The 26,569-nt window shown below is 39.8% G+C and overlaps 1 protein-coding gene across 4 annotated transcripts in view; it reads left to right on the top strand.

Annotated features, from left to right (window-relative positions):
- The window catches only part of DIP2B (disco interacting protein 2 homolog B), a 228,228-nt gene that overhangs the window by 115,429 nt on the left and 86,230 nt on the right, over nucleotides 1-26,569 (top strand). For all 4 annotated transcript variants that reach the window (XR_006604673.1, XM_045073202.1, XM_045073201.1 and 1 more), the window contains exon 3: nucleotides 15,627-15,755. Coding sequence is in view for 3 of the 4 variants with exons in the window: in XM_045073202.1 (XP_044929137.1) it covers nucleotides 15,627-15,755 (129 nt within the window). In the remaining variant the exon portion in view is untranslated. The remainder of the gene's footprint in view (nucleotides 1-15,626; nucleotides 15,756-26,569) is intronic.

Here is a 26,569-nt window from a genome sequence, read left to right as displayed (position 1 = left end):
TATTATGAGGAAAAAAGTAAGATAAAATTATAAAATACAGTAAAATATAAATAAATAAGTTTAAAAAGTAAAAAAACAAAATGATGTTAGGGGCGCCTGGGTAGGTCAGTTAGTTAAGTGTCTGCCTTCCGCTCAGGGTCATGGTCTCAGGGTCCTGGGATCCAGCTCCAAGTCAGGCTCAGTGTTCAGTGGGGAGTCTACTTCTCCTTCTCTCTCTGCCTCTCACCCTGGCTTGTGCTCTCTCATGCTCTCTCTCTCTCTCTCTTTCTTTCTCAAATGAGTAAATAAAATCTTTTAAAAAGTGAGGTTACTAGATATACACCAATAAGAATTACTATGTCTTTCTTTGTAAATTGTTCCTTTTTATCATGAATAACTGTCTTTGTCCATGTGGTGTTTTTTTTATCCTAAGGCTTTTTAAGTAATTTAAACTGTCTATAGTTATTAGACTTCTTAATTCTCCTCCCAAACAATACAAGTACTTTAAAAATGCTTCAATATCGACGACTACTATTCTCCATCTTATATTTTAGTACGACCTTGTTCACATACCCCCTCCATTATCAACTATTGTTACGTAGCCAACGGCACTTAGTATCTGTTCTTTGCTCCCTATTTCTTCATACATCTAAGTCCTTCCTCTCAGTTTAATTTATTTCTTCCTAAAGTCCATCCTATAGTAGTTATATTTGTGAGTGAGGGTTTTTAGTGGGGTATTCTCTCCATTTGTGTCTATCACTTTGCCTACCTCTGATCTTGAATCTGTGTCTTTCCCAAAATGGGGTTGGTTGTAGGGCTGGATAATCTATACGGTATAGGTTCTGTAGCAGAAGAGATCACCTCTTAGAATATTTACCCTGTGTATCTCTTATAGATTTTGAAGAAAGTATTTAGTTTGATTTTTTTTTAAGGGCATTGGAAGGTAGGTTTTAAACTTAACTAAATTATAATAATGTCTGATACAGAATTAAATGAAGTAAAAGTCATTTTAATGCTTTTGGTAAGAATTTTTTAAATCTTCCTTTCGGAAGGATAACTTCTGAATTCTTTCTCTTATTAGATTTCATCCATTTAATGGTGAGAAGCTTCACTGTGAAGGCAGCTAATTGAATGTGGTGTTTAAAAAGTGACGTTCTTCACTAATCTTTTTTGAAATAAAAAATTAATACTGCTTGCAGCATTGTATTAGAACAATTATGTGCACATACTTGTCTGAAAATTTAGTGAATGATATATTTTTAAGGATTTTTATTTTTATTTATTTTTTTAAAGATTATTTATTTATTTATTTGACAGAAAGAGATCACAAGTAGGCAGAGAGGCAGGCAGAGAGAGGAGAGGAGGAAGCAGACTCCCTGCTGAGCAGAGAGTCTGATGCAGGACTCAATCCCAGGACCCCGAGATCATGACCTGAGCCGAAGGCAGGGGCTTAACCCACTGAGCCACCCAGGCGCCCAAGGATTTTTATTTGTTTAAGTAGTCTTTACAGCCATTGTGGAGCTTGAACTCATGACCCTGAGTTCAAGAGTCACACACTCTACTGATGGAGCCAGCCAGGCGCCCCTAGTGAATGATTTTCTGTATAGAATTTATTTGGGGTTGAAATTATCTTGGATTGCATATGTATGTATATTTTTTATTTCTTTCCTCAAATGTTAAATAAGACTTTAAAAATTGAACAGTGTAGCAGGACAATGGAGAAATGTGCAAGAGAGCACAAGTTTGAAGATAATACTTAGAAATTAAGTAGCAGAAATTGAGTAAAGACAGTATTGGTTAATAATAAGCATAGCTTAACCGATTGTGTAACAAGGGTTAGGTTCTGAAGTCACTATATGACAAAAATCTGACATGTCAAATTACTCTAATCTCCCAACATTGGAATTGATTGTTGTTTCTTTAGTTAAATACAAACCAGATTTTTATCTGGTAAGTGAGGAACCATGATGTGTGAAAAACATGTATCTTGATAAAGGTTAAAATCATCCTCAGGGACTCAAGAAGCTCAAACACTGAGAGTCTTGGGAGAAATGAAGTTTTGGCAGGTTCACATCTCCTACTTATTCTAAGCCACAGCTTCTTTGAAAGGAATGGCCTGTAGCACATCTTTCAGTGTGGAAACTGCTGGGGCCTGGATGTAGAGCTTCTCACACACCTCATTTGGCAAGATGTTCAAGAGGAAGGGGCCAGAAATTAACTCTCTTTTGGCATGGTCCAAAGAATTAAAATTTCAGACCACATGTGTTTTGACTCCTCTGTAAATTAGTCATTCTTGCCTACTCTTAGAGTTGTAGAAGAACTAATGGCTTATATGTAGGGAGGCAATTTCCCTCTGCTGATCCTAGGTCTAATCTTTAAGTTAAGATACTTTGGATACAAGTAGCGGCTAGTTTTAATAGGACATAGTTTATTCTAATGCTGCAGGGGTTACTGACCAAACCTCCGGACGATACATATTTACTAATTGTTTCCAGGGTCCCAGGTACTATCAAGACAGCAGGAGACAAGACAAGGCTGATGAGTCTGCCTGGGACCTACACCCTCCCACCCCCCTACCCCCAGCTTGCTCCCTCACTCTGCTAGGGGTTTGTTCAACTAGGACTTCCACAAAGAAGCATTCCTTAATCAGCCTTATTAAAGGCTCCCACTCCCATTATCTGAGCTGCATTTTTAAAAGGTTCTTTCTGGGGGCGCCTGGGTGGCTCAGTGGGTTAGGCCGCTGCCTTCAGCTCAGGTCATGATCTCAGGGTCCTGGGATCGAGTCCCACATCGGGCTCTCTGCTCGGTGGGGTACCTGCTTCCCTCTCTCTCTCTCTCTCTGCCAGCCTCTCTACCTACCTGTGATCTCTCTCTGTCAAATAAATAAATAAAATCTTAAAAAAAAAAAGAGTCTATAAAAGGTTCTCTCTGACTATCCCATTGATTATAGTTTATTCATGTGTCTCACTCTCCTACTAGACTCCTAAGGTCTCTGAAATCAGGAAAATTCGTTTTCCACTATTATTTTTATTCTTCATGTCCCCAATTTCTGGCTTTAGGGCCTGACATATAGTAGATGTTCTAGAAATGTTTGTGGAACTGAACAGAAAGGACATTTAGAATTTCCAGTATCTCTTTCAGTAAACATCTGTGAAGACAAAAAGTGTTGGGTAATGAAAGGAACAGATTACTGTACAGATTGGAGAGTGATGATCCTGGCAGCTTGTCTCCGCCCTCAGTATATCTTTAATTTAGACGTGCTACAACTCCAAGAGACTGTGTAGAGTATTTTGGTTCTCATCTGAGATTTGGCATTTCTCTTTAGTTAATTTTTATTTTTAAATGAAATTAATGAACCTATTTTAAATAATCAAATGGGACTACTGGGTTTGTAACAACAACAGAAACGGGCAGTGTCTTCTTCCCTGAGATGGATTCTTTCAGCTCCTTTAACTGTTTCTTCTGGCATTTAAACTCTGTGTTTCTAAGTAACATTTTTCCCACTATTTCTGGACTTTTTTTTTTTCCCCAATTTGAGGCATTATTTCTTTCCTACTAGAAAAGATTAGAGTCTTTCTTGCATATTCCTCCCTCAACCACAGTAGACACCACACACTCCCTTTTCCCCTTTCCCTGTTCTTTCACGTCTCCCATCTCGTACTCATTCTGGGCTGCATGCTTAATATGTTACTTTCGTTGTTAAATTAGCATTCAGTGCTTACATTTTTTTTTTTAAAGATTTTATACATCTATTTGAGAGAGAAAAGCATGCATACAAGTGGGGGGAGGGGCAGAGGGTGCGGGAGAAGCAGACTCCCCACTGAGCAGGGAGCCCATTGAGGGCCCCATCCAGGGGTCCCGAGCCAAAGGCAGATGCTTAAGTGACTGAGCCGCCCAGGTGTCCCTTACAGTTTTTTTTTTTTTTTTTTCAAGAGTTCAGCTTTTTATTGAACAGGATACAGAAGAGGTTTAGTTAAAAAGACCAAAGCCCATGTCATCATCAGACTCCTCTGATTCTTTCTTTGCTTCCACTTTCTTCTCCTCAGCTGGGGCAGCCCTGGTGGAGGGAGCAGGACCTCCTGCTGGCAGAGGCCTGGCTGCTGACGCAGGTCCACCAGCCCCTGCGTTACAGACATTACAGACGAGGCCCTGATGTTGACATTGGCCAGGGCCTTCCAAACAAGCCCAGCCCAAAAGGTTCAACATTTACATCCGCCGCTTTAATGAGGGCACTGATCTTATCCTCCATGAACCATCACTTCTTACGGTGTGGGACGAGGGCCAAGTAGATGCAGATGAGCTCCAAGACCAAAGCCATGGTGTGGGTGAATGCTGAGGGGGCACTGCTGGACCTGCTTCGAGTCACCCAGTGAAGCTTCCTCAGAAGGACTGAGCACCTTAGCAGCAGCTGAGGAAACTCAATACTTGCATTATTATGATTATGTAAGTATTGTTCACAGCTAAGCTGTTCGCTTGACTAGGATTACTTTTTTTCAGAATAATCCATCAGTTTATTATTCTTTTTGTAGAAACAGCTCTTGGTGCTGTCTCTCCTGCTTATCTGAACTGTTTGTTTTCTTGTTCTGCTACAGGCCTTCATCATCATTCTGGTGGTGTTTGGGGAAGGAGTAGGGATAGATAGAAATGTTCATTCTGCCATGTTTAATCAGAATTCTTTATCCTCACATTTTTATGTAAGTGTTACTCAGAATTTGTACAAAGATAATTTCTGTCAAACTGAAAGATCTCAAAGACCTTAGTACCTCATTTTCACTGTTCATGAGCAAGCTGAGCATAGAGTCTCTGAAACACCTGATTCGTGTGTTCAGACTGGGAGGCTTCCCTGCTTCAGGTGGGTCTGAGAAGAGACCTACCGAGTTATATTTGGCAACTCTTTACCATTTAAAATTGCCCTTGAGGCTCCTGGGTGGCTCAGTCGGTTAAATGTCTACCCTCGACTCAGGTCATGATCTCAGGGTCCTGGGATCGGGCCCTGCATCTGGCTCGCTGCTCCATGGAGAGTCTGTTTTTCCTTCTTTCTTGCTCTTACTCTCACATTCATTCTCTCTCTCAAAAAAAAAAAAAAAAAAAAAAAGCCCTTTAAGGTTCACCTGGGTGGCTCAGTAGGTTAAGCATCTGATTCTTGCTTTCAGGTCAGGTTTTGATCTCTGTGTTTTGAGGTCAGGCTCCACATGAGGCTCTGCACTGGGAGTGGAGCCTGCTCAAGATTCTCTTTCTCTCTCTCTCTCTCTCTCTCTCTCTCTCTGCTTCTTCCCCCCAACCCCTGAAAAATAAATAAGTAAATTTTCTTGAAGTTCAGTAGTGGCGTCTTCTTTGGGGCCCATGTCTCTTGTTTTAGGACATTATTGCAGCCTGTGTTTTTTATTGCATTGGTGTAAACAGTGTTGTCTTCATGTATTTGAGATTGTCTACAACCTTTGTGTATTTGTTTTTCTCTTCATTTAATTGTGTTTGTCTCCTGCTTTAGAGCAGAATCTCACCTTTTCCATGTTCCTTCTTGGCCTAGGTTTGCATATTATTTTTTCCCCAGTCCCTCACCTACTGCCCTTTCAAAGATAAAACCTGTCAGTTTATGAAATTGGTCATGTATTGACATTCTCTAGCTTGTCCTATAAGAGACTCTGGTGAGAGGCGCCTGGGTGGCTCAGTGGGTTAGGCCTCTGCCATCGGCTCAGGTCATGATCTCAGGTCTCTGGGATCAAGCCCCACATCGGGCTCTCTGCTCAGCGTGGAGCTGTTTCCTCCTCTCTCTCTGCCTGCCTCTCTGCCTACTTGTGATCTCTCTCTCTGTCAAACAAACAAACAAACAAACAAATAAATAAAGAGAGACTCTGGTAACCCAGAGGCTTTCCCCAAACTTGGATTTCTTTTGTGATGGCTGCTTATTTTGCTAGAGGGTATTTGCTCACCCGTATTCCAGTCTGTATCCACACACTGCCTTTGCTGGCGGCTCCACACCCCTTTTATCACTGTTCTTTTCCATTCAGTCCTGCCTTTGAGATTGTATATGCCTGTATACTACCAAAAAAACCCCTGTGTTGTATGCTGTCTCTCTGAAGCCTCTGATAACCCCTCTTGTGGATAGTCTGTGACCCTGTTTTTCTTTCTTTCTTTCTTTCTCTCTCTCTCTCTCTCTCTTTTTTTTTTTTTTTGTTTGTTTGTTTTTATTTTAATCACCTAGTGTTCTCGTCAGGACAAGTGCACTCCTTAATCCCCGTCACCTATTTCACTTCCCGCCCCCCACCTCCCATCTGGTAAACATCAATTTACGACCTTGTTTTTCTTAATGACCATGTGTAAGTATGAAAATTGAGAGGCTTTTTTTTTTTTTTTTGCATAAAACTTGCATAGCTTGGAGCACCTGGGTGGCTCAGTGAGTTAAGCTTCTGCCTTCGGCTCAGGTCGTAATCTCAGGGTCCTGGGATCCAGCCATCCATAGGGCTCTCTGCTCAGTGGGGAGCCTACTTCCCCCTCTCTGTCTCCTTGTGACTCTCCCTCTGTCAAATCAATAAAATCTTAAAAAAAAATAAAAACTTGTATAGCTTGAAGATACACAAATAAGCAGGCCTTTCAGATTAACATTTGACCATGTGCTTTAAAATTGGTATCTCTCCATTTTTGTCTTTGTTTTTCACAGTCGCTCACTATCATTGATGGAGCTGAGGAGACAGACAAGATCTTAATTACTTATTTTAGACAAAACTGTGGGTGTGCATACTATGAGACCCAGAGCTGGTTACTACAAGAGATACAAGATGAGTTAAGACTAGACTCTGACCTCAAGTTATTTATACTGTATAGGAGAGATAAGACAGGTATACAAATGAGGATTGTAAAAAAAAGCTTAGTAAACTAAGCATTGTAAGAGAGTTCTCAACAACAAACTGTGGAAATTCAAAGGGACGTGAACTTAAAACCAGCTGTTGAAATTAGGTATGGCATTTGGAATGTTCCAGAACATTTCTAGCTATATAAATGTTAAGTAGGTAGCATGTTTCTTTGTGTGTTTGAGGGTCGGGGGTGGAATCTATTTTATTTTATCCATTCCATTTTGATTTAAAAGTTCCTTCCCAAGTGAGGGTCGCATCCTAATGGAAAGAACATGGAATTTTGTATTCCAGCCCCAGTTCTGAGCTTTCATTTGCTAGATTTGGATAGTATTACAGTCTGGAGTGCACACACACTTACTGCAGTCGTATCTGTTCCCACATTCCTTATCAGAAGGAAGTCCACTATCTTCCTCAGGGGGCTTCTCTGAATTGTTCAAGAGCCCCCTGGGATATAGCTAGTGCAGAGAGGTAGTCAGTGCAGTTTCCACACCTAAAAAGGAAGAGCCCACACTCAGCTGCTGCTTTTCAATGCCTCATGGGGTGCTTTTGAATACTGGTCCTCACTTGGTGACCAGTAGTACCAACCCGCTGCTAAGCATGCTTCCTGGATGGAGGAGCCCAGTCTCTGCTCAGCTCAGCCAAGGTAGCCCTCTCGAAGTTTCAGGGCAGAACTCTTGCTGTTGTACTCTTCCAGCTCCGTGCTCAGCCACTTTCCTGAAGCCAGGTGGCCTGGGAAGCTCTAGGTCAGGATCTATGCAGATACCTGCCACTTCACAGACCCAGAAGCTCTAACTCCCCTTTCTACCAGAATCCACCCCTAGGAATCAGGCAGGTGGCCCCTTTAAGACTCCAAATGCAAACCTTCACATTCTTCCCTTCCTTTCCCCACCCAGTAAGGTTAATCACCTATCCTTCTAAGGCAGGCTTTCAGCAAGGTGGCTGGGTGGGGGTGGGGGGATTGGGTTACTTTAGCTCCAGAGGGAAGGTTCCCCAAGTGATTCACTGTACCCTCACCCACCTTTCTTGCATAATGTGGGAGTGGAGGCTCTATTTATAATAATTCAAGGGGATTACTGACATTCTCTCAGTACAGAAAAATAAATGTAATCTGTGATGGGCGTCCTGCTTCCTTAATGGTGCTTATCAGATAATGTTATTGGGAAGATACAATGAGATGGTGTCATGAAAGTTTAAAGAGCCATAGAAATGTTATAATCATTGTTATTCTGTCATTTCCTGTTTAAATCCCTTCAAAGACCACTCTTTCGACTTCGTAGAAGTGAACTGACCCAGCTTTTTTTCCAGCCTCGTTTTGTATCGCTTCATCTCTTTCACTTTCCCCGACAGTCAAGGTTTTTCTCACTCTCTGGACTGCGACAAATACCATGCTTTTGTAGAAAGTGGCTTTTCCTTCTCTCTACCTTACTAAAAGCCTGTATCAGTATCTCCTCTTAGCAGACCTTCCCCGAAATTATAAACTAATTGCCCATCCTGTGGGTTGAGAGAGACTGGTTCTTTTCCTTCTCAGCCCATACCTGGTGTAAAAGATATACATGAAGTGGTGATCAGTCATTTAATTTTTTTTCTGTACACCAGCACCAAAACCAGTGAGCATGTTTGCTCTGTTTACTCTAAAAAGTTGAATTATTTTGTTACTTGGTTCTCAGAGCCCATCCTGCTTTACTCTCTTATCTGACAGCTAAGAATATCTGCTAACTCATAGGCAGAGCTGGAAGATAAGAAGCTAAGGTTGGTTTTCTTCCATCTTCCTGAATGGAAGTTTTGCGTAGTTTTATACTAGTAAGTATCAGCTGCTTTTTCAAGTCATCGCTGTTACTGTGTTCAGACAATGGCATTATGGAAGACTGTCTTTGTCAAAGAGGAATAAATCGTGTACATGTTTATCACTGAGAAGGAAGGCTTAGTGTTGTAGAGGAAATAAAAAATTTGTCATTCAGTTTATTAGTCTGGTAACATCATTATTTAAACATAATAGCGACCCCTAGTGGCTATTTTGTACAACTGACCAAAATGTCAGCAACTCAAACGGACAATCGCGGTGTAATAATCAGCAAGTTACTGTTTCCTGTGTATCTAAAGTAGGTTCACACTTGAATTTAGAAGTTTTGCAGAATACTTGATTTGTGAGATCCACAGCTCTTCTTCCAGCACGTATCTTTATTTACTGTTTTTTTTTTAATTTATTTTTATTTGACAGACAGAGATCACAAGTAGGCAGAGAGGCAGACAGAGAGAGAGGAGGAAGCAGGCTCCCTGCTGAGCATAGAGCCTGATGGGGGGCTTGATCCCAGGATCCTGGGATCATGAGCCGAAGGCAGAGGCTTAACCACTGAGCCTCCCAGGCACCCTATTTGCTGTTTTTTAAAATTACTTTGATTTGGGACTCCTGGGTGGCTCAGTTGGTTGGGTGGCTGCCTTCGGCTCAGGTCATGATCCCAGCATCCTGGGATCGAGTCCCACATTGGGCTCTTTGCTCGGCAGGGAGCCTGCTTCTCCCTCTGCCTCTGCCTGCCTCTCTGCCTATGCTCGCTCACTCTCTCTCCCTCTGTCTCTGACAAATAAATAAATAAAATCTTTAAAAAAATTACTTTGATTTATATGTGACTCTGTAGACAATAGAAGGAAATGGTGAAGAACTAGAGTATCCCACCATTACTTAAGGGATTTTATGTCCTATTTGGTCCTTATAAGTTGCATAGAAGTAGTTTTTACAGTTCTGATCATCTTATGGATATGATATTTTGTGTTCTTTTATCACTTGACATTATTTCATTTCGGCTGAGTCACATGTCTGCTGAGTCAGCATATTTTTCATCTTTTTGTGGTGTGTAATACCTTATTATGTTGATACATGTAAGGAATTCTATCTTTGCTTTTAGTTTCTTACTATGCTAGTGAAACTGTACACATCTTATTCAAAGTGTAGAAGCCTCTGTTTTCAGGCCCCAGGTATTTCCTGAGATCTCTTAAGAGTGTGAAACCCTGGCTCTGGGAATGATTCATCTTGAAGCAGCATCTTGCCTGTGCCCCTCATGTTGGATGTGCTGTTCTCCTGTGTTCCCTGACCCTCCCATCTTGTCTTTGAGGAGACCTGAGGTACACTGTTTTCTGCCTCCTTCCAAGACAAAGTGTTGCCCTGTCAAGTAAGCAAAGGTAGGAATAGACCTCCATAGTTCTTTTAATCCAACCAGGTCATAGTTTCCTCCCTCTCACCTCCAAATTTATATTGATTTATCAGTTACTTTTGGAGAAGGAGGCAACTTATTTTGTTTTTTGAGGCAACTGATTTTAGAAGATTGGAAAATCCTGCTTATAGAGTCATAATCTATCTAAAGAAGCTAAAAACTGAATATTATTTCAAATTATCTTGGTCAGAATCTATTCTATGTGGTATGATCTTTGAATTAAGATCCAGTATCATTTTTATTTTCTTCTTTACACTTAACTATTTCCTTGGTATTCTGTAGTGAACACTTGTTATTTTTATGTTTTGAAAAAGATAATTTTTCTAAATTATAGCATCCCAGTAAAGCCTATGGAAAAATACATAAAACATTAAAAAGCTCATCCTCTAGAGATAATTGCTGTTAACATTTTACTATATTTGCTTCCAGTTTTTTCAGTGGACGTATAAATATATTTGTAAGTATTATATTTTAAAAGATAAACTCTGGTTCATGGGGATAAAAATTTATAAAATTCATATAAATTGGAGACTAATTATTTATATTCAAAAGGATTATCTTCAAGGGGTGCCTGGCTGGTACAGTCATGTGACTCTTGATTTTAGGATCGTGAGTTCAAGTTGGATTAGAGATTACTTAAGGAAAAATAAGGATTTTCTACAATTTCATTGTTAAACTCCCCTGTTATACTTAAAGTGATTCAGTTTCTAAAAATTCATTTTACTCTTTTTCTTTTCTTTTTTCTTTTTTCTTAGTTTGTTTTTTCTTTCTTTCTTTCTTTCTATAGCTTCTTTTGCACATTTGAGCCCAGGTTACTTTGTCAGAAATCCATGTTTCTGTGGCATTGTGTTTCATGGGCATCTGAGGAATGCTCACTGAACAAACCTGTTAGCCACTTATTGACACTGCAAATTGACCTTCTGGTTTCACTTCTTACAAGCTACAAGATGACTGTCATGGTTTTAGACCCAAAAGGGACCTGGTCTGCTTAGATGACTAAATTCTTGGGAGAATTGAAATAAACATAGCAGAGCATCATAGTAATGTTGCTTGGTAAATGGTGTATTGTGAGGCTTTTTTTTTTTTTTTTTTTTTTTTGGTACCAGCTCAGTAGATCTCTTGCTAAGTGTCATCTGACTCTCAGTTCTCATCAGATGTCTGTATTTGTGTTACATTTCCTTGTGGTTTGATCTCTGATAATGCTAGATAATCCTGGGTAGAAATATTTGTTCTCTTGCATTTTTCCTCAAACAAATGTATCAACTCCCTATTCCCTTATCACTATCCTGTCCTTTCTCTGAAACAATTTTTATTCTTTAACCTATATTATTTTCTTTCTCTTAAATAATTACATTGAAGAATACAAAATAAAAACAAAAGTGAGAGGAATGGTAAAGAATACATAAACCTTTGGTGTCCATCCTTTGTGAAATTTTGTTCATGCTTTTCATCCTTTGGATTATTAGCTATCTGAAGGCAGAAGCTCCATGTTTCTTAGGGTGGTTTGGTCTGTCCTAGCAAATCTACTTATTTAATTTAAAAAGTAATCAGTGATGGGTTATTCATATATAGATTCACTGTGACACCCCCCCCCCACAAAGTAATACAAAACTAGTGTTTTAAACTTAGTGCTCTAAGCTAAACCATTTTCTCTGTGCATATTTACAGGCAAAGTAGCTCATGTGTACTTACCTGATTTCCTTCCTATACAGATCATCTGACAATATAAATAAAAATAGTCCCTTTCTATTTTTTGTTTTCTGAAGTTAATTGGCATATGTTTTAAATGCTTTCTCTAATGAATGGCTGAAAACTTTATTGGAGGGGCTTTTTGCAGAATCTTGTAAATGAAGGCAATTGATTTTTTTTTAAGATTTTTCTTTTTAAGAACTATTATCTAGCTGCTGACTGTAAATCCTGAAGCATTTAGATATTCCTAAACTATATTATTAATTCTGATTACTTCCCACCTAACAGTCTAGGGAGACTTTTCATAACTTTTCTGGTTGAGAACCAGTGGAATTAGATCTGTGTTTGAATCCTGGCTCTGCCATCCCCTGGCTCTGTGACTTTGCATAAAATAATCCATGTCTCTGATCACCTTTCTGTAATAAGTTGATAGTGTGACTGCTGACTTTGTAGGATTGTTGTGAGGAATAAATAATATGTGAAAACTTCTGAATGCACAGTGCCTAGCACAAAACAAACCTGTATTTTTTTTTTTTTTAATTTTTAGAGGGAGCAAGCAGTGGGGGTGGGTAGTTAGAGAGAGAGAATCTTAAGCAGACTGCATGCCCAGCATGGAGCCCAGTGTGGGGCTCAATCTGATGACCCTAAGATCATGACCTGAGCCAAATCAAGAGTTGGACACTTAACTGACTGAGCCACTAGCTTTTGTTATTACAGACCGAGAGTTGGTAAGCTTTTTCTGCAGAGGGTGAGATAGTAGGTATTTTAGGCTTTGAGGACCATAAGTATCTGCCCCAGCTACTCCATGCTGCCTTGACAGTGTGAAAACATCCATAGGCAGCACAGAAACAGATGAGCATGGTATGTTCTGATAAAACTATTTATAAAAATAAAAAGACATGGGCTCTAGTTTGTTAATTCCTTTGTATACTAAGAATAAAATGAGGTATGAAAATACTAAGAGTTCAGGATAGCTCCTCTGTGAAATGTATTATCCAAAGAATTGAGGTACAATTTACAGGGGCCCCTGGGTGGTAGAGTTGGTTGAGCACCCAACTTTTTTTTTTTTTTTAAAGATTTTATTTATTTCAGACAGAGAGAGAGAGTGAGTGAGAGAGAGAGAGCATGAGTAGGGGGCGAAGGTGGGGAGGGTAGAGGGAGAAACAGATTCCCCCTTCAGCAAGGAGCCCAATATGGGGCCTGATCCCAGGACTCTGGGATCATGACCTGAGCCGAAGACAGACGCTTAACTGACTGAGCCACCCAAACACCCCTGAGTACCCAACTCTTGATTTCAGCTCAGGTCATGATCTCAGGGTTCTGAGATCAAGCCCCATGTCAGGCTCTGTGCTCTGTGGGGAGTTTGCTTAAGATTCTCTCCCCCTCTCCCTCTGCCTCTCCCACTCGTGCATGTTCTCTCTCTCTCTCTTTCTAAAATAAATAAATCTGGGAAAAAAAAAAAAAAAACCTTCGGTTTACAATCCCAGATATTACATTTCAAAATATCAGTATTAAAATATGTTCTGGGGCACCTGGGTAGCTCAGTGGGTTAAAGCCTCTGCCTTCGGCCTAGGTCATGATCTCAGGGTCCTGGGATCAAGCCCCGCATCGGGCTCTCTGCTCAGCAGGGAGCCTGCTTCCTCCACTCTCTCTGCCTGCCTCTCTGACTACTTATGATCTCTCTGTCTCTGTCAAGTAAATAAATAAAATTTTTTAAAAAAAATTTCTGCTCAGTTAATATATTTTATATTAAAATTTTCAGCTGCCAGAAACCATAAAAAAATAAACATTTCTAGATCCATAAAAGCACTTTAGTGGAGATCATCCTAAAATATATTCTTCTTGCTTTCTTAAGAACAGTATACGAAAAACAAGCTAACCGTTAAAAGAATAAAAACTTTTTAAATTCTATCTTACAATGTTGTGGGCCAGGACTTTAGGCAGGCTCCGTTGGGTGATTTTTGTGCTCCGCATGCTGCCACTTAGGGTCACTCAGTGCTTTTCACCTGGTTCATGGGCCAGTTGAGAAGGTCCAAGATGGTTTCGCTCATATGTCTAGTGCCTTGGCAAAGACAGGTACAGGGCTGGGCTCAGCTGGGACTGTCTCCAGGAGCTCTTATAGATGGTCTCTCTAGCATGCTAACCATTTTTAAAAGATGATATGGCATTGTCATGATGAGCTCAGTTTCTGTAGTACTGTGATGCCCTTGGCTTTCATAAGGTATGTGGGACTACTGCTCCCCAGACCACTGTGCTTTCAGTCTGCTTTTTTATTTCTTGACTTTATAAACTAATTCTCACCTGCGATCTGGAGCAGTGCATTTGCTGGATAAATGACATCTTACTGTAGTGGGCATGTAATTTTCCTATGTGTGAGATGCCTTGCTGGGCACAATTAAGTGCTATTTAAGAAATTTCAAATATGCCTTAAAAAAAGAAAATCCTGCAATATGTGACAACATGAGTGAATCTGGAGGATACGATGCTGGGTGAAATAGGCCAGTCACAGAAGAACAAATGCCGTATGATTCCACTTTTATGAGGAATCTAAAACAATCATACTCAGAGTAGAATGGTGGTTGCCAAGGAAGGAGGCGAAGCTGGGGGGAGGGAGGAAATGGGGAATTGCTACCCAGTGGGTAAAAAGTTTGAGTTATGGGGAAGTCATCAGAGAGGGAAACAAACCATGAGAGATTTTTTTTTTTTTAATGATTTTATTTATTTATTTATTTGACAGAAAAAGACCACAAGCAGGCAGAGAGGCAGGCAGAGAGAGAGAGAGAGAGAAGCAGGCTCCCTGCCAAGCAGAGAGCCCAATGCGGGACTCGATCCCAGGACCCTGAGATCATGACCTGAGCCGAAGGCAGCGGCTTAACCCACTGAGCCACCCAGGCGCCCCGAGAGATTCTTAACCATAGGAAACAAACTGAGGGTTGCTGGAGGGGAAGAGAGGGAAGGGGGAAGGGGGATGGGAGATGGGGTAACTGGGTGATGGGCATTAAGGAGGGCATGAGATGGGATGAACACTGGGTGTTACATACAACTGATGAATTATTGAACTCTGCATCTGAAATTAATGATGTACTATATTGTTGGCTAATGGAATTTATTAAAAAGTTTTAGTTATGCAAAGATGAATAAGTTCTAGAGATCTGTTTTACAGCATCATGCTTAGAGTTTACTGTATTGTACACTTGTAAATTTATTAAAAGGTTATATCTTAATGTTAAAAGGTCTTACTATAACTTTAAAAAATAGGACTTAGGAGCTCATACTATTTGAGGGGGGGGGAAACCAGCAGTATAATACCAACTTACAGTGTTTTTCTTCTGATTATATTACCTGCTTCCCCCTTCTCCGTCTTCCTGATATCTTATCAGATAGTCAATGTTGAGAGGTCAGAGAATGGGGACAGGCCAGCTACTGGAATGGGAAGTGACTCCAGTTGAAGGAGAGGGGCCAGTAGACTTGACTTGAAGCTGTTTGCGTAATAAACACCGTAGTTTTACTTAAATGACACGTTTATTTGGAATAACTTGTGGTGGGGAGGCTAAAGCTCCCCAAACTATTCTTTTGTACCATTATGCAGATTAGGGGGTCATTTGTACCCCCACCTCCCCAACCCCATCAATTCTTAGAATCTCTGGAATGGCCTTTTCACTTTACATTTATCTCCTTGCCATTTCTGTCCCAGCACCTGTTGACAGTTACAACTCTAAGATTATATTTTTTAGCCCGAATGTCTTTGCATCATTTTTATGTGTGTATATGATGCTCTCTAATCATTTATTATAGGTGGGATAATAATAGCTACCTCAGGGTGTTTTGGGAATCTCATAAAGTGCTCAGAAAACTTGAACTGTTGTTGTCAGATAACCATATTCCAAACTTCCTTTTTTAGAAACCGATTCAGCAGTGCAGAAAGAACATAGAAACCAGACACCTGCTCCATCTGCAGCTCAAACTTCCGCTCCTTCTAAGTACCACCGAACTCGATCTGGGGGAGCCAGGGATGAAAGATACCGATCAGGTGAGAAGGAACTGAAAGTTGCCGGCAGAAGAGTTTTTAGTGACTGTAGTATGAACTCTATATCTTAAAAGCTTTTAATGTTTGTTTGTTTTTTCCCACTGAAGGGCCAGCAGGTCTCTGTTAGTTCATTCATTGGTCATTTATTAGCCTGTGCCGGGTATGGTAGATAACTCAATATTTGCTGGGGCTGCAGCAGCAAATACGTTTCTGCACTCAAGGGCAGAAGGGCAGCCATACAGGTACAGAGGCAACATGAGTAAATAAATAAAGAGTGGAGGGCTACAGTCACATAGGATGGTATTGGGAGAGCTCTGTGGACTGTTGGAAGAGGCAGATCTTTCTGTGTTTGCCAGAGCTATAGATCAAGTCTTCTTGCTAATAATGGAGCTGGAACAAAAGCTCACAGTGGAATTTCAAATTAGTGAACTCTTCAGCTTTATTTCTTCTGACCCAGGAGGTCCCCAGAAGAAGGGAAAAGGCAACATGCTATGGCTGGCAGCAGGATCGTTCCCCTGCCATATATATCATGGCCAAGACTGATGAGCAGAGAAACAAATTGGGACCCTCAGGAAGACCTGTGGCATAGCAAGCCCATCCCATGCCCATCTGTGGTCCAATGTGCTAAGGCAGTCTCTGCATCCCATTCACTGTCTTAAGAACTAGCAGAATTAAGCCCTCAAACTAATTGCAGTGCTCTTTTACTTTCTTCAAAATTTGGACTCCTGTACCAGACAGTCTTTCATCTTTTCTTGAACTGGAAAGCAGATTGTAGATCACATCCTTTCAGAAACTGCATTAGAGAAATTGAAGAAAAGGACATGGTTGCAGAGTTGTGTCAGACCTTTTGTGAGGTCTGCTGAAGGCAGAGGCTTAACCCACTGAGCCACCCAGGCGCCCCATATCTTGAGGACTCTTGAACAGCAGTGAAGGATTTGAGCAGAGCAGTGCTGTACATCTGTGTTTGCTCTAGTGGTTTGCTCCAGCTGCAGACCGCATGTTCCACCATTCCCGTGTCCCCGTGCCCGCCACAGTGCCAAGTATATATAAGGGCTAAATAGATATTTTGGAGAAAAGAAAGAATAAAAGTAGTTACTAGCTAAGAAATGGATTAGAGGGAGGTATAGCTGGATGTAGAAAAGCCTTTCAGGAGCTCCTCTTTGTTTCCAAGACCCAAGCCCGATTTCCCAAGCACCCACTGTTGCCTTTTAAGCTGGGGCCCAGGTTCAGCAGCAATAGGTTCTGCCCAGCCCAGAGGGGTTTGGGCCTCTAAACTCTCAGCCCTGGCACTTTGGGAGTTTTGTGGATCCCTCACCCCCTTTTTTTGATCTGTTTTTATAGCATATAATGAAAGGATTAATAAGAACCGAAAAGGTGATTCTCTACAGCTTATGTCCAGGCTGATCACATACAGAGAAAGGCGATAGTGACCTTTAGTATAAAGCTTTGACCTTCATCAACTAAAACGTTACTGTCCTCTCCAGCCCCTGTTCTTTATGCCAGTTCTTTCAGATTTATCGCAAATGTTGGAAAGTGTAGGCTATGAATCAAATACTGGTTAGCAGATGGTGGCGGTCTCTTAGGTACAGGGTTTTAAGGGTTTAAGAGTAGAATTTTGGATATTTGTCTACAGGGATTTTTTTCTCTTTGAGGTAGTAGCAAGCAGGCCAGAGAGGAGGTAAAGTAGGAAAGAAAAGGTGATTTAAAAACCCTGAAGAGGGGCACCTGGATGGCTTAGTGGGTTAAAGCCTCTGCCTTCGGCTCAGGTCATGATCTCAGGGTCCTGGGATCAAGCCCCGCTTCGGGCTTGCTGCTCAGCAGGGAGCCTGCTTCCCTTTCTCTCTCTTTGCCTGCCTCTCTGCCTGCTTGTGATCTCTGTCTGTCAAATAAATAAATAAAATCTTTAAACAAACAAACAAACAAACCATGAAGCTACTGAAAGCTATGAGAATACTGTAGTACTGTTGTGAGGGAGCACATGAAAGAAGGGGCATGCAAGCATGGATTTTTGGGTGAAAATCACACTTTTCATTATTACTTAGCCAAATTACAAAGGTAAACTCAAGAAATTGTGGCTTCTGTGGAAAAGAAGAAATCAACAGTCGCAGCAGCAGTAAAGCAAATAAATGGTAGAAATTGTTGGAAGTTGAACTTCTCTTTGCCACTCTATCCTTAGGAAGGGTTACATTTACCTGTCACTTGTGACAGTGGTGTGAGAACATAGGGTGCGTTTTGTAAAAGTCACAAACATTGAGAATAAACTGGTGGGTACACAGAAAGGATTTAATGATGTTAGTGAGTATAGCTGAAAATTCCTTTATTATTTGGTGGAGGCTTATTAATACCCATGGCATTTCAACTAATCATAATCAAATCTAAGTAGACTTAGTATTTCTTGTTTCAGACATGGTGTAAAGAGCTTATATTTATTCAGAGTTAGATCTGACCTGATGCTGTTCTTTACACTTATTTGACATTTCAAATACACTTACTAATACCTTTTCTTTCCTCACGTCAAGACACGATACACCTTTCTACACATGTGTTAAGGTCACAAGTGTAAAAAACAAACTATTGGTGCTTTAGATGGAAAGTGATCTTATGGTAAGTCGTTCTGACAGCTCTTTTAAAGTTAAATTTTTGAGCAATTAGCTACCTCAGACAAAACAACAAAAACAAAAAAGGACTTTTGAAGTGTTTGTATCACCTTTTCAGCTCAGACAGTAGTGATGGAAAATGATAACCAGCTCTCACATGCTTTTGGCAGAGATATTCAAAGTCAGCCGTTGTCTGGGGACTGATATTTGGAAGTGCCTTTTTTTTTTTTTTTTTTTTTAAATCAAAGATCGGGATGAATTGTATGCTGGTGAATGAATCAAACCCAATTAGGAGAGCTGCCTGTTTTTTGTTTTGTTTTTTTAAATCAATAAGAAGCTTTACTAATATAGTAACTGTGAATATCTCCTTTTGACATTGATGTATGCACCAGGGCTTATCATGTTAGAACATAGATGGGTGGTTAGATTTGTTCTGTGGTCTCATGCTGGAATCCTTACGGTAGAGAAGAACGTGCTCTGTAAGTGTTAATTATCCAAATGTTATGGCCCTTGTAAAGTTTGATTATTATGAATAATTCCCTCATTTTGCTATTATGTGTTACGTATCTCATGCAAAAATACTTCCAGAAATGTAGTATTTTTTTATTAATAACTGGGAGCATTTGATTTGCTGTTGTTGAGGAAGTACTATTTCTCAGTATAAGCAGTTAATCATTTGTTTTTCACAACAGCTAAGAACTGTAATTTCATCTAATATAACAAGGACACTTTTCACATTTTAACATGTCTGAAATCAGGATATGTTTTATATAGGATGGCATCATAGATTCAATAAAATATGGTAATCTTGATTCAACTAAGTAAACCTCTGCAACACTAAAGTAGTAAAACAAATATAAATGCAGTATAACATTTCAGAGCCATAAGTACATTAAGTACGTTGGTACTGTGGCCTTAAAGGTGACAGCACAACATGTTGGCAATATTTTAAAACTTTAAATATTCATACATTTTTTAACCCAGAAATTCCACTTCTAGGAATTTATTTTATACAAATACCTATGTATGTGCACAAAGATATATATGCAAATATAATTGTTGTAATATCATTCATAATAATACAGTGGTTAAATAAGTTATCACAGGGGCACCTGGGTGGCTCAGTGGGTTAATCCTCTGCCTTCAGCTCAGGTCATGATCTCAGGGTCCTGGGATTTAGCCCCACATTGGGCTCTCTGCTCAGCAGGGAGCCTACTTCCCCCTCTTTCTCTGCCTGCCTCTCTGCCTACTTGTGATCATTCTCTCTCTGTCAAATATATAAATAAAATCTTAAAAAAAAAAAAGTTATCACAGATCCACACAATGGAATTGTGTGAAAGTTGATTTTCAGATTCTGTGAAGGTTCATAGAAAAACAGAGGTAGATTTTTTTTTTCCATAACACAGAGAGATGTATGTGTGTGTATATATATATGTATGTATTGTATATATATGTATTTTAAGATTTACTTATTCATTTGTGTGTGTGAGAGAGAGGCAGGATTACTTCTGAGAAGTGCTGGATCTGGGGCAGATTTTCACTTCAGCATTATTTATGCTTACTTTTTTTTTTTTTAAGATTTTATTTATTTATTTGACAGAGACAGAGGGGGAAGTGAAGTAGGGAGAGCAGCAGAGGGAGAGGGAGAAGCAGGCTCTCTGTTGAGCAGGGAGCCCAAAGCAGGACTTGATCCTTGGCCTCTGGGATCATGACCTGAGCCGAAGGCAGATGCTTAACTGACTGAGCCACTTAGGCACACCTGCCTGCATCTTTTTCCAATATGTATATTAATTATTTTCTAGTTTTTCTTATTGTGGTAAAATATAAAATATGTATAACATAAAATGTATTTATGGTATTTTTAAACAAAAAAATAGCAGATAGTTTTTTCCCTTTCTTTCATTGAGATACAATTGACAGGTCAGGTATATAATGATTGAGTATTGTAAAATGATCAGCATAGTAAGTCTGGTTAACATCCACACCACACATAGTTACAAAAAAATTTTTTTTTCTAGGGGTGAAGACTCAAGATTTGTTTTCTTAGGGGCACCTGGGTGGCTCAGTTGTTTAAGCGTCTGATTCTTGATTTTGACTCAGATCATCATCTCAGGATTGTGGGAGGGACTGAGCCCTGCGTTGGGCCCTGTGCTCAGTGGGGAGTCTGCATGAGATTCTCTCTCCTTCTGCCCCTCTCCTTGCTCTCTCTCCATAAATAAATAAAATCTTTTTTTTTTTTTTAAGATTTTATTTATTTATTTGACAGACACAGATCACAAGTAGGCAGAGAGGCAGGCAAAGAGAGAGAGAGAGAGAAGCAGGTTTCCTGCGGAGCAGAGAGCCCGATGCAGGGCTCGATCCCAGGACCCTGAGATCATGACCTGAGCCGAAGGCAGCAGCCCAAACCACTGAGCCACCCAGGCGCCCCATAAAATCGTTTTTTCTTTTTAAAAGACTTTTTCTCTTAGCAACTTTCAAATGTGTAATACAGTATCACTAATTGTAGCCACCATGCCGTATATTGCATCCCCATGACTTAATTATTTCATAACTGAAAGTTTGTAAAAAATAGTTTTAAAAATGATAACCCCAGGGGCACCTGGGTGGCTTAGTGGGTTAAAGCCTCTACCTTCAGCTCAGATCATGATCTAGGGTCTTGGGATCAAGCCCCGAGTCTGGCTCTCTGCTCAGCGGGGAGCCTGCTTCCTCCTCTCTCTCTGCCTGCCTCTCTGCCTACTTGTGATTTCTGTCTGTCAAATTAATAAATAAATAAAATCTTTAAAAAAAAAATGATAGCCCTGGATAAATGATATAAAGCCTTAAATCAGTTACTGTTGTTAATGATTTTTACTCTAAGTATGGATTCTTCTGACTTTATACCGGGAGCTAAATGGAACAATAACTCCCTCTGTCACCCTAATTGAGAACTTTCTCTGTCCAAATCTGCTGTCTGACATGGTGGCATTTGCTAAGGTAGCTGCCACAGATACACCAGGATCATTTTATATTAGCAGGCTTCCTCGTGCCAAGGAAAGTAAATTGAGTTTATTTCAGTTCAGAAGAATTTATTATAGACCTCCTAGGAGTTGAGCACAATTTAGATGCTAGAGAAACAGAGGCAGAAATACAAGAATCTTGGGCGCCTGGGTGGCTCAGTGGATTGAGCCGCTGCCTTCGGCTCGGGTCATGGTCTCCGGGTCCTGGGATCGAGTCCTGCATCGGGTTCTCTGCTCAGCGGGGAGCCTGCTTCCCTCTCTCTCTCTCTCTGCCTGCCTCACTGCCTCTTTGTGATCTCTGCCTATCAAATAAATAAATAAATAAAATATTGGGGCGCCTGGGTGGCTCAGTGGTTAAGCCGCTGCCTTCGGCTCAGGTCATGATCTCAGGGTCCTGGGATCGAGTCCCGCATTGGGCTCTCTGCTCGGCAGGGAGCCTGCTTCCTCCTCTCTCTCTCTCTCTCTGCCTGCCTCTCTGCCTACTTGTGATTTCTCTCTGTCAAGTAAATAAATAAAATCTTTAAAAAAATAAATAAAATATTAAAAAAAAAAAGAAATACAAGAATCTTTTCTTAAACATAGGAATCCTTTATAGAAGGTAGAAGCAGCAGAGATGAGGGGGTAACAGGGAAGGAGCCTGGGAACTGGGCACTGTTGAGGGCAGATTTCATGAGGTTTTGAAGGATGGGTGGCTGTTTGCTATATGGATATTCCAGGCTGAAGACTGTCTACATAGAGGCATTTAAATTCAAATTAAATTAATATTTCACTCTCCATCCCTGCTAGCACACAGCATGGTGCCAAAATTAATGTGATATCCTAATGTTCCAGAACTTAATAGTCACTGCCTCTGCCATGACTAAAAATATTAAAGTGGTTCATACTTTAGAAATTGGTAAAAATGGCGTGACTGCTTGATGGCTTGCAGGTAACTCTTAACTGTACTTCTCTATTTGCTGACCTCGCCTACGCATGCATCTGTCTGCCTTTCAATCTGTCTGTTATCTACCTGCTTGTCTATCTGACCATCTCTCTATCCATCCATCCATCCTAACAGGTAAGGGCATTTGGTGTCTATTCTGCTCCATAGATATACTTAAGCCCATCCATGGCACTTACACATCGTGTCTTAGCCACTTAATAAAAACAAGCCAAAAATAGGAGCAGCTACTTTAAAACTGTAAAGTAATATTTTTCACTTATCTCTGGGGGAAAGATGGAAAAAATGCTTCAGTGTTGTCCATAGATGGAGGGAAATGGACACTCACATTCATACCTTGTTGGTAGAAGTGTTACTAATGAGATTGACCCTTTATGTTTCTTCTATAAGCTACCTCTCCTAAAGAGGCTAAAATAGGCCTAAGCCTATTTTATTAAGGTTGAGCAGTTCATTTTTTAAAAAATTTATTTGTGGAGAGCTTGGGTGGCTCAGTAGGGTAAGCCTCTGCCTTCGGTTCAGGTCATGATCTTAGAGTCCTGGGATCGAGCCCTGCATCAGGCACTCTCCTCGGTGGGGCCTGCTTTCCCCTCTCTCTCTGCCTGCCTCTCTGCCTACTTGTGATCTCTCTCTCTCTCTCTCTGTCAAATAAATAAATAAATAAAATCTTTTAAAAAAATGTATTTACGTGCTGCCTGGGTGGCTCAGTTGGTTAAGTGGCTGCCTTCAGCTCAGGTCATGGTTCCAGGGTCCTGGGATCGAGCCCCACATTGGGCTCCCGGCTTAGTAGAGAGCCTGCTTCTCTCTCTCCCTCTGCCTGCCACTCTGCTTACTTGTGCTCTCTCTCTGTCAAATAAATAAATAAAATCTTTAAAAAATAATAAAAAATTAAAAAATTTACTTTCAAGAATTTTTTTTTAATCCTGGGCACCTGGGTGGCTCAGATGGTTAAGCATCTGCCTTTGGCTCAGATCGTAATCCCGTAATCTCAATTCTGGAATTGAGTCCCTGGCAGGGAGCCTGCTTCTGCCTGCCGCTCTGCTTACTTGTGCTCTCTCTCTCTCTCTCTGTCAAATAAATAAATAAAATCTTTAAAAAAAATTTTTTTAAATCCTAATGATGCTAACATTTAAACTGTACTAGACATATTAATGCAAGTAGATAAGAGAAATCAACTAGAGGTATAAGAATTAGAAAGGAAAAAAGAAAACTGTATTTGCACTTGATATGATATTTATTTAGAAAACCAAGAGAGTCAGTGGCAAAAATCTAATGAAATAATTCAGTCAGATAGCAAGATACAGAATTAGTACAGCAATCAGTAGCCTTCATATATGCAAGCAATAACTAGTTAAAAGATATAATGGTAGGGCATACTTCATTTACAGAAACAATAGAAAAGATAAGACCTATTTAGGAAAAAACATAAGAAATGTGTAAAACCTTTATGAAGGAAACTTTAAAACACCCTGAAAAACACAAAGTAGACATGGTAAATGGAAAAGGCATCCCTTGTTCTTTGATAGGGTAATTCAGCATACAAAGATGCAGAACTCTCTAAATTAGTTTATAAATTTAATCCAGTCCCAGTAACACTAATAAATTTATCTGTGGAGTTAAAAAACATGTTTTTGAAATTCATTTGGGAAAATAAACACTTATAGCTAGTAAACACTGAGAAAGAAAACCTATGAAGAGTGATTATACTAACTAGATATTAAAGCATATGCTAAAGACTATAATTAAAACAGTGCAGTATGGCAGACAGACCATTGAAATAGAATAACAGGTGCAGAAATAGACCAGAGTACCTCTGGGATTTAGTGTATAATAAAGATAGCATTGTAAATCATTGGGTCAGAAATATCCTTTTTAATAAATTGGTGCTAGGACAGTTGGAAAAATACGAAGTAAATCTGTACCTCACACCATATACCATCAAAAACTTCCAAGTGGGGGACGCCTGGGTGGCTCAGTTGGTTGAGCAGCTGCCTTCAGCTCAGGTCATGATCCCAGGGTCCTGGGATCGAGTCCCACGTCGGGCTCCTTGCTCGGCAGGGAGCCTGCTTCTCCCTCTGCCTCTGCCTGCCTCTTTGTCTGCCTGTGCTCGCTTGCTCTCTCTCCCTCTGTCTCTTACAAATAAATAAATAAAATCTTTAAAAAAAAAAAAAAACTTCAAGTGAATCAGAGATCTACATTTTAGGAAAAAAAAAGGTAAGTACTGAGAGAAAACAGTTTTTCTATAATGTGGGCTTATAGAAAGCCTTATGGGAGGAAGGCTACTTAAAATCACAATGTGATTAAAGACTACATACAAAATGTTTTTACTGTGGTAAAAAACACATAAATTTACCCTCTTAAAATTTTTTTAGTGTACATTTCAGTATTAACTATGTGCATATTGTCACATAATAACTGTCTAGGCCTCTTTGATCTTACATGACTGTAGGTAACTTTATACTTAATGACAGCTCCCTGTTTCCTTCTCCCTCAGTCTCTGCCAACCACCATTGTACTTTTCTACATCTAAAAATTTGAGTACTTTAAGTATCTTTTGCAAGAAGAACCAAACAGTTTTTTGTTGTTTGGTGATTTTTTTTTTTTTTTAAAGATTTTATTTATTTATTTGAGAGAGAGAGACAGTGAGAGAGAGCATGAGCGAGGAGAAGGTCAGAGGGAGAAGCAGACTCCCCATGGAGCCGGGAGCCTGATGTGGGATTCGATCCTGGGACTCCAGGATCATGACCTGAGCCGAAGGCAGTCGTCCAACCAACTGAGCCACCCAGGCATCCGTTTGGTGATTGTTTTATTCTGCTTAGCATAATGTCCTCGAGGTTCATCCATGTTGTAGCATATTCTAGGATTTCCTTCTTTTTTAAGGTTGAATAATATTCCATTGTATATACATACACCATTTTCTTTATACATTCATCCATTCATGGACATTTAGGTTGCTTCCATGTCTTGGGTATTATAAATAATGCTGCATTGAGCATTTGTCTGCAAATCTCTCTTTGAGATCCTGCTTTCAGCTCTTTTGGATATATACCCAGAAGTGAAATTGCTAAATCATATGATAGTTCTATTTTTCATTTTTTAAGGAACCTTCCAAACTGTTTCCATAGCAGCTGCACTGTTTCACAGTCCCACCAATAGTGCACAGGGGTTCTGATTTCTCCAGATCCTCACCAAGAGTTGCTCTTTTCTTTTTTCCAATCCCTCCTCTTCCCTTTCCCCTCTACTTTTCCTTTCCTTTCCTGTGGCTTTCTTAATTGGTGTGAAGTGATTTGCCATTGTGCTTTTGATTTGCATTTCCCTGATGAATAGTGATGTTGCAGATCTTGTCATATGATTGTTGTCCATTTGTGTATCTTTGGAGAAATGTCTACTCGAGTCTCTTGACCATTTTAAAATTGGGCTACTTGTTACTGAGTTGTAGGAATTCTTTATATAGTCCGGACATTAATGCCTTATTCAGTATATGGTTTGTAAATATTTTCTCCTGTTCTGTAGGTTGCCTTTTGCCTTGTTGATGGTTTTCTTTTGTTGTGCAGAAGCATTTTCATTTGATGGAGTCCCACCTATTTTTGCCTTTCTTGCTTGTGCTTATAGTGTCATATCCAAGAAATTATTACCCATTCCAAGGTTATGAAGCTTTTCCTCTTATGTTTTCTTCTAAGAGTTCTGTAGTTTCAGGTATTAAGTGTAGGTGTTTAATTTATTTGGAGTTAATTTTTATATATGGTGTAAGTATCCAACTTCATTCTTTTATATGTGGATATTTCCATTTCCCTGGCAACATTTGTGAAGAGACTGTCATTACCTATTGTGCAGTCTTGGCACCCTTGTAAAGGATCATTTGACTATATACAATGGGCTCTCTGCTTTATTACATTGGTTTATATGTCTGTCTTTATGCCAGTATTATACTATCTTTAGGCTTCTGATATGTTTTGAAATCTGGAAGTGTGAGGCTTCTAGATTTATTCCTCTTTCTTAAGATTGTTTTGGATATTTGGGTTTCTTTGAGATTTCATATATGTTTTAGGATGTGTGTTGTAGGATTGAGTGAATGAATAAAATGTATTGAGGATTTTGTGAACCAGGTTTCTTACTATTAGAGAAGGGAGTTACAGAATGGAAAAGGGGAAGGTTAGAATCAATTTTATGGTGTTGAAATGGATTTAGAGTTATTAATAAGAATTTATGGTTTTTAATATAGATGTAGATATATGCATGTAAATATTTATTTTCATATTTATATGCTTTTATCCAATGAAAGGACTT

This window comes from Mustela putorius, unplaced genomic scaffold, assembly GCF_011764305.1.
Source record: "Mustela putorius furo isolate JIRA1106 unplaced genomic scaffold, ASM1176430v1.1 tig00537227_pilon_pilon_pilon, whole genome shotgun sequence".
In the NCBI taxonomy this organism is placed as follows: Eukaryota; Metazoa; Chordata; class Mammalia; order Carnivora; family Mustelidae; genus Mustela; species Mustela putorius.
Note: the sequence above shows the minus strand (reverse complement) of the source record. Positions and strands in the feature narration are given on the sequence as shown.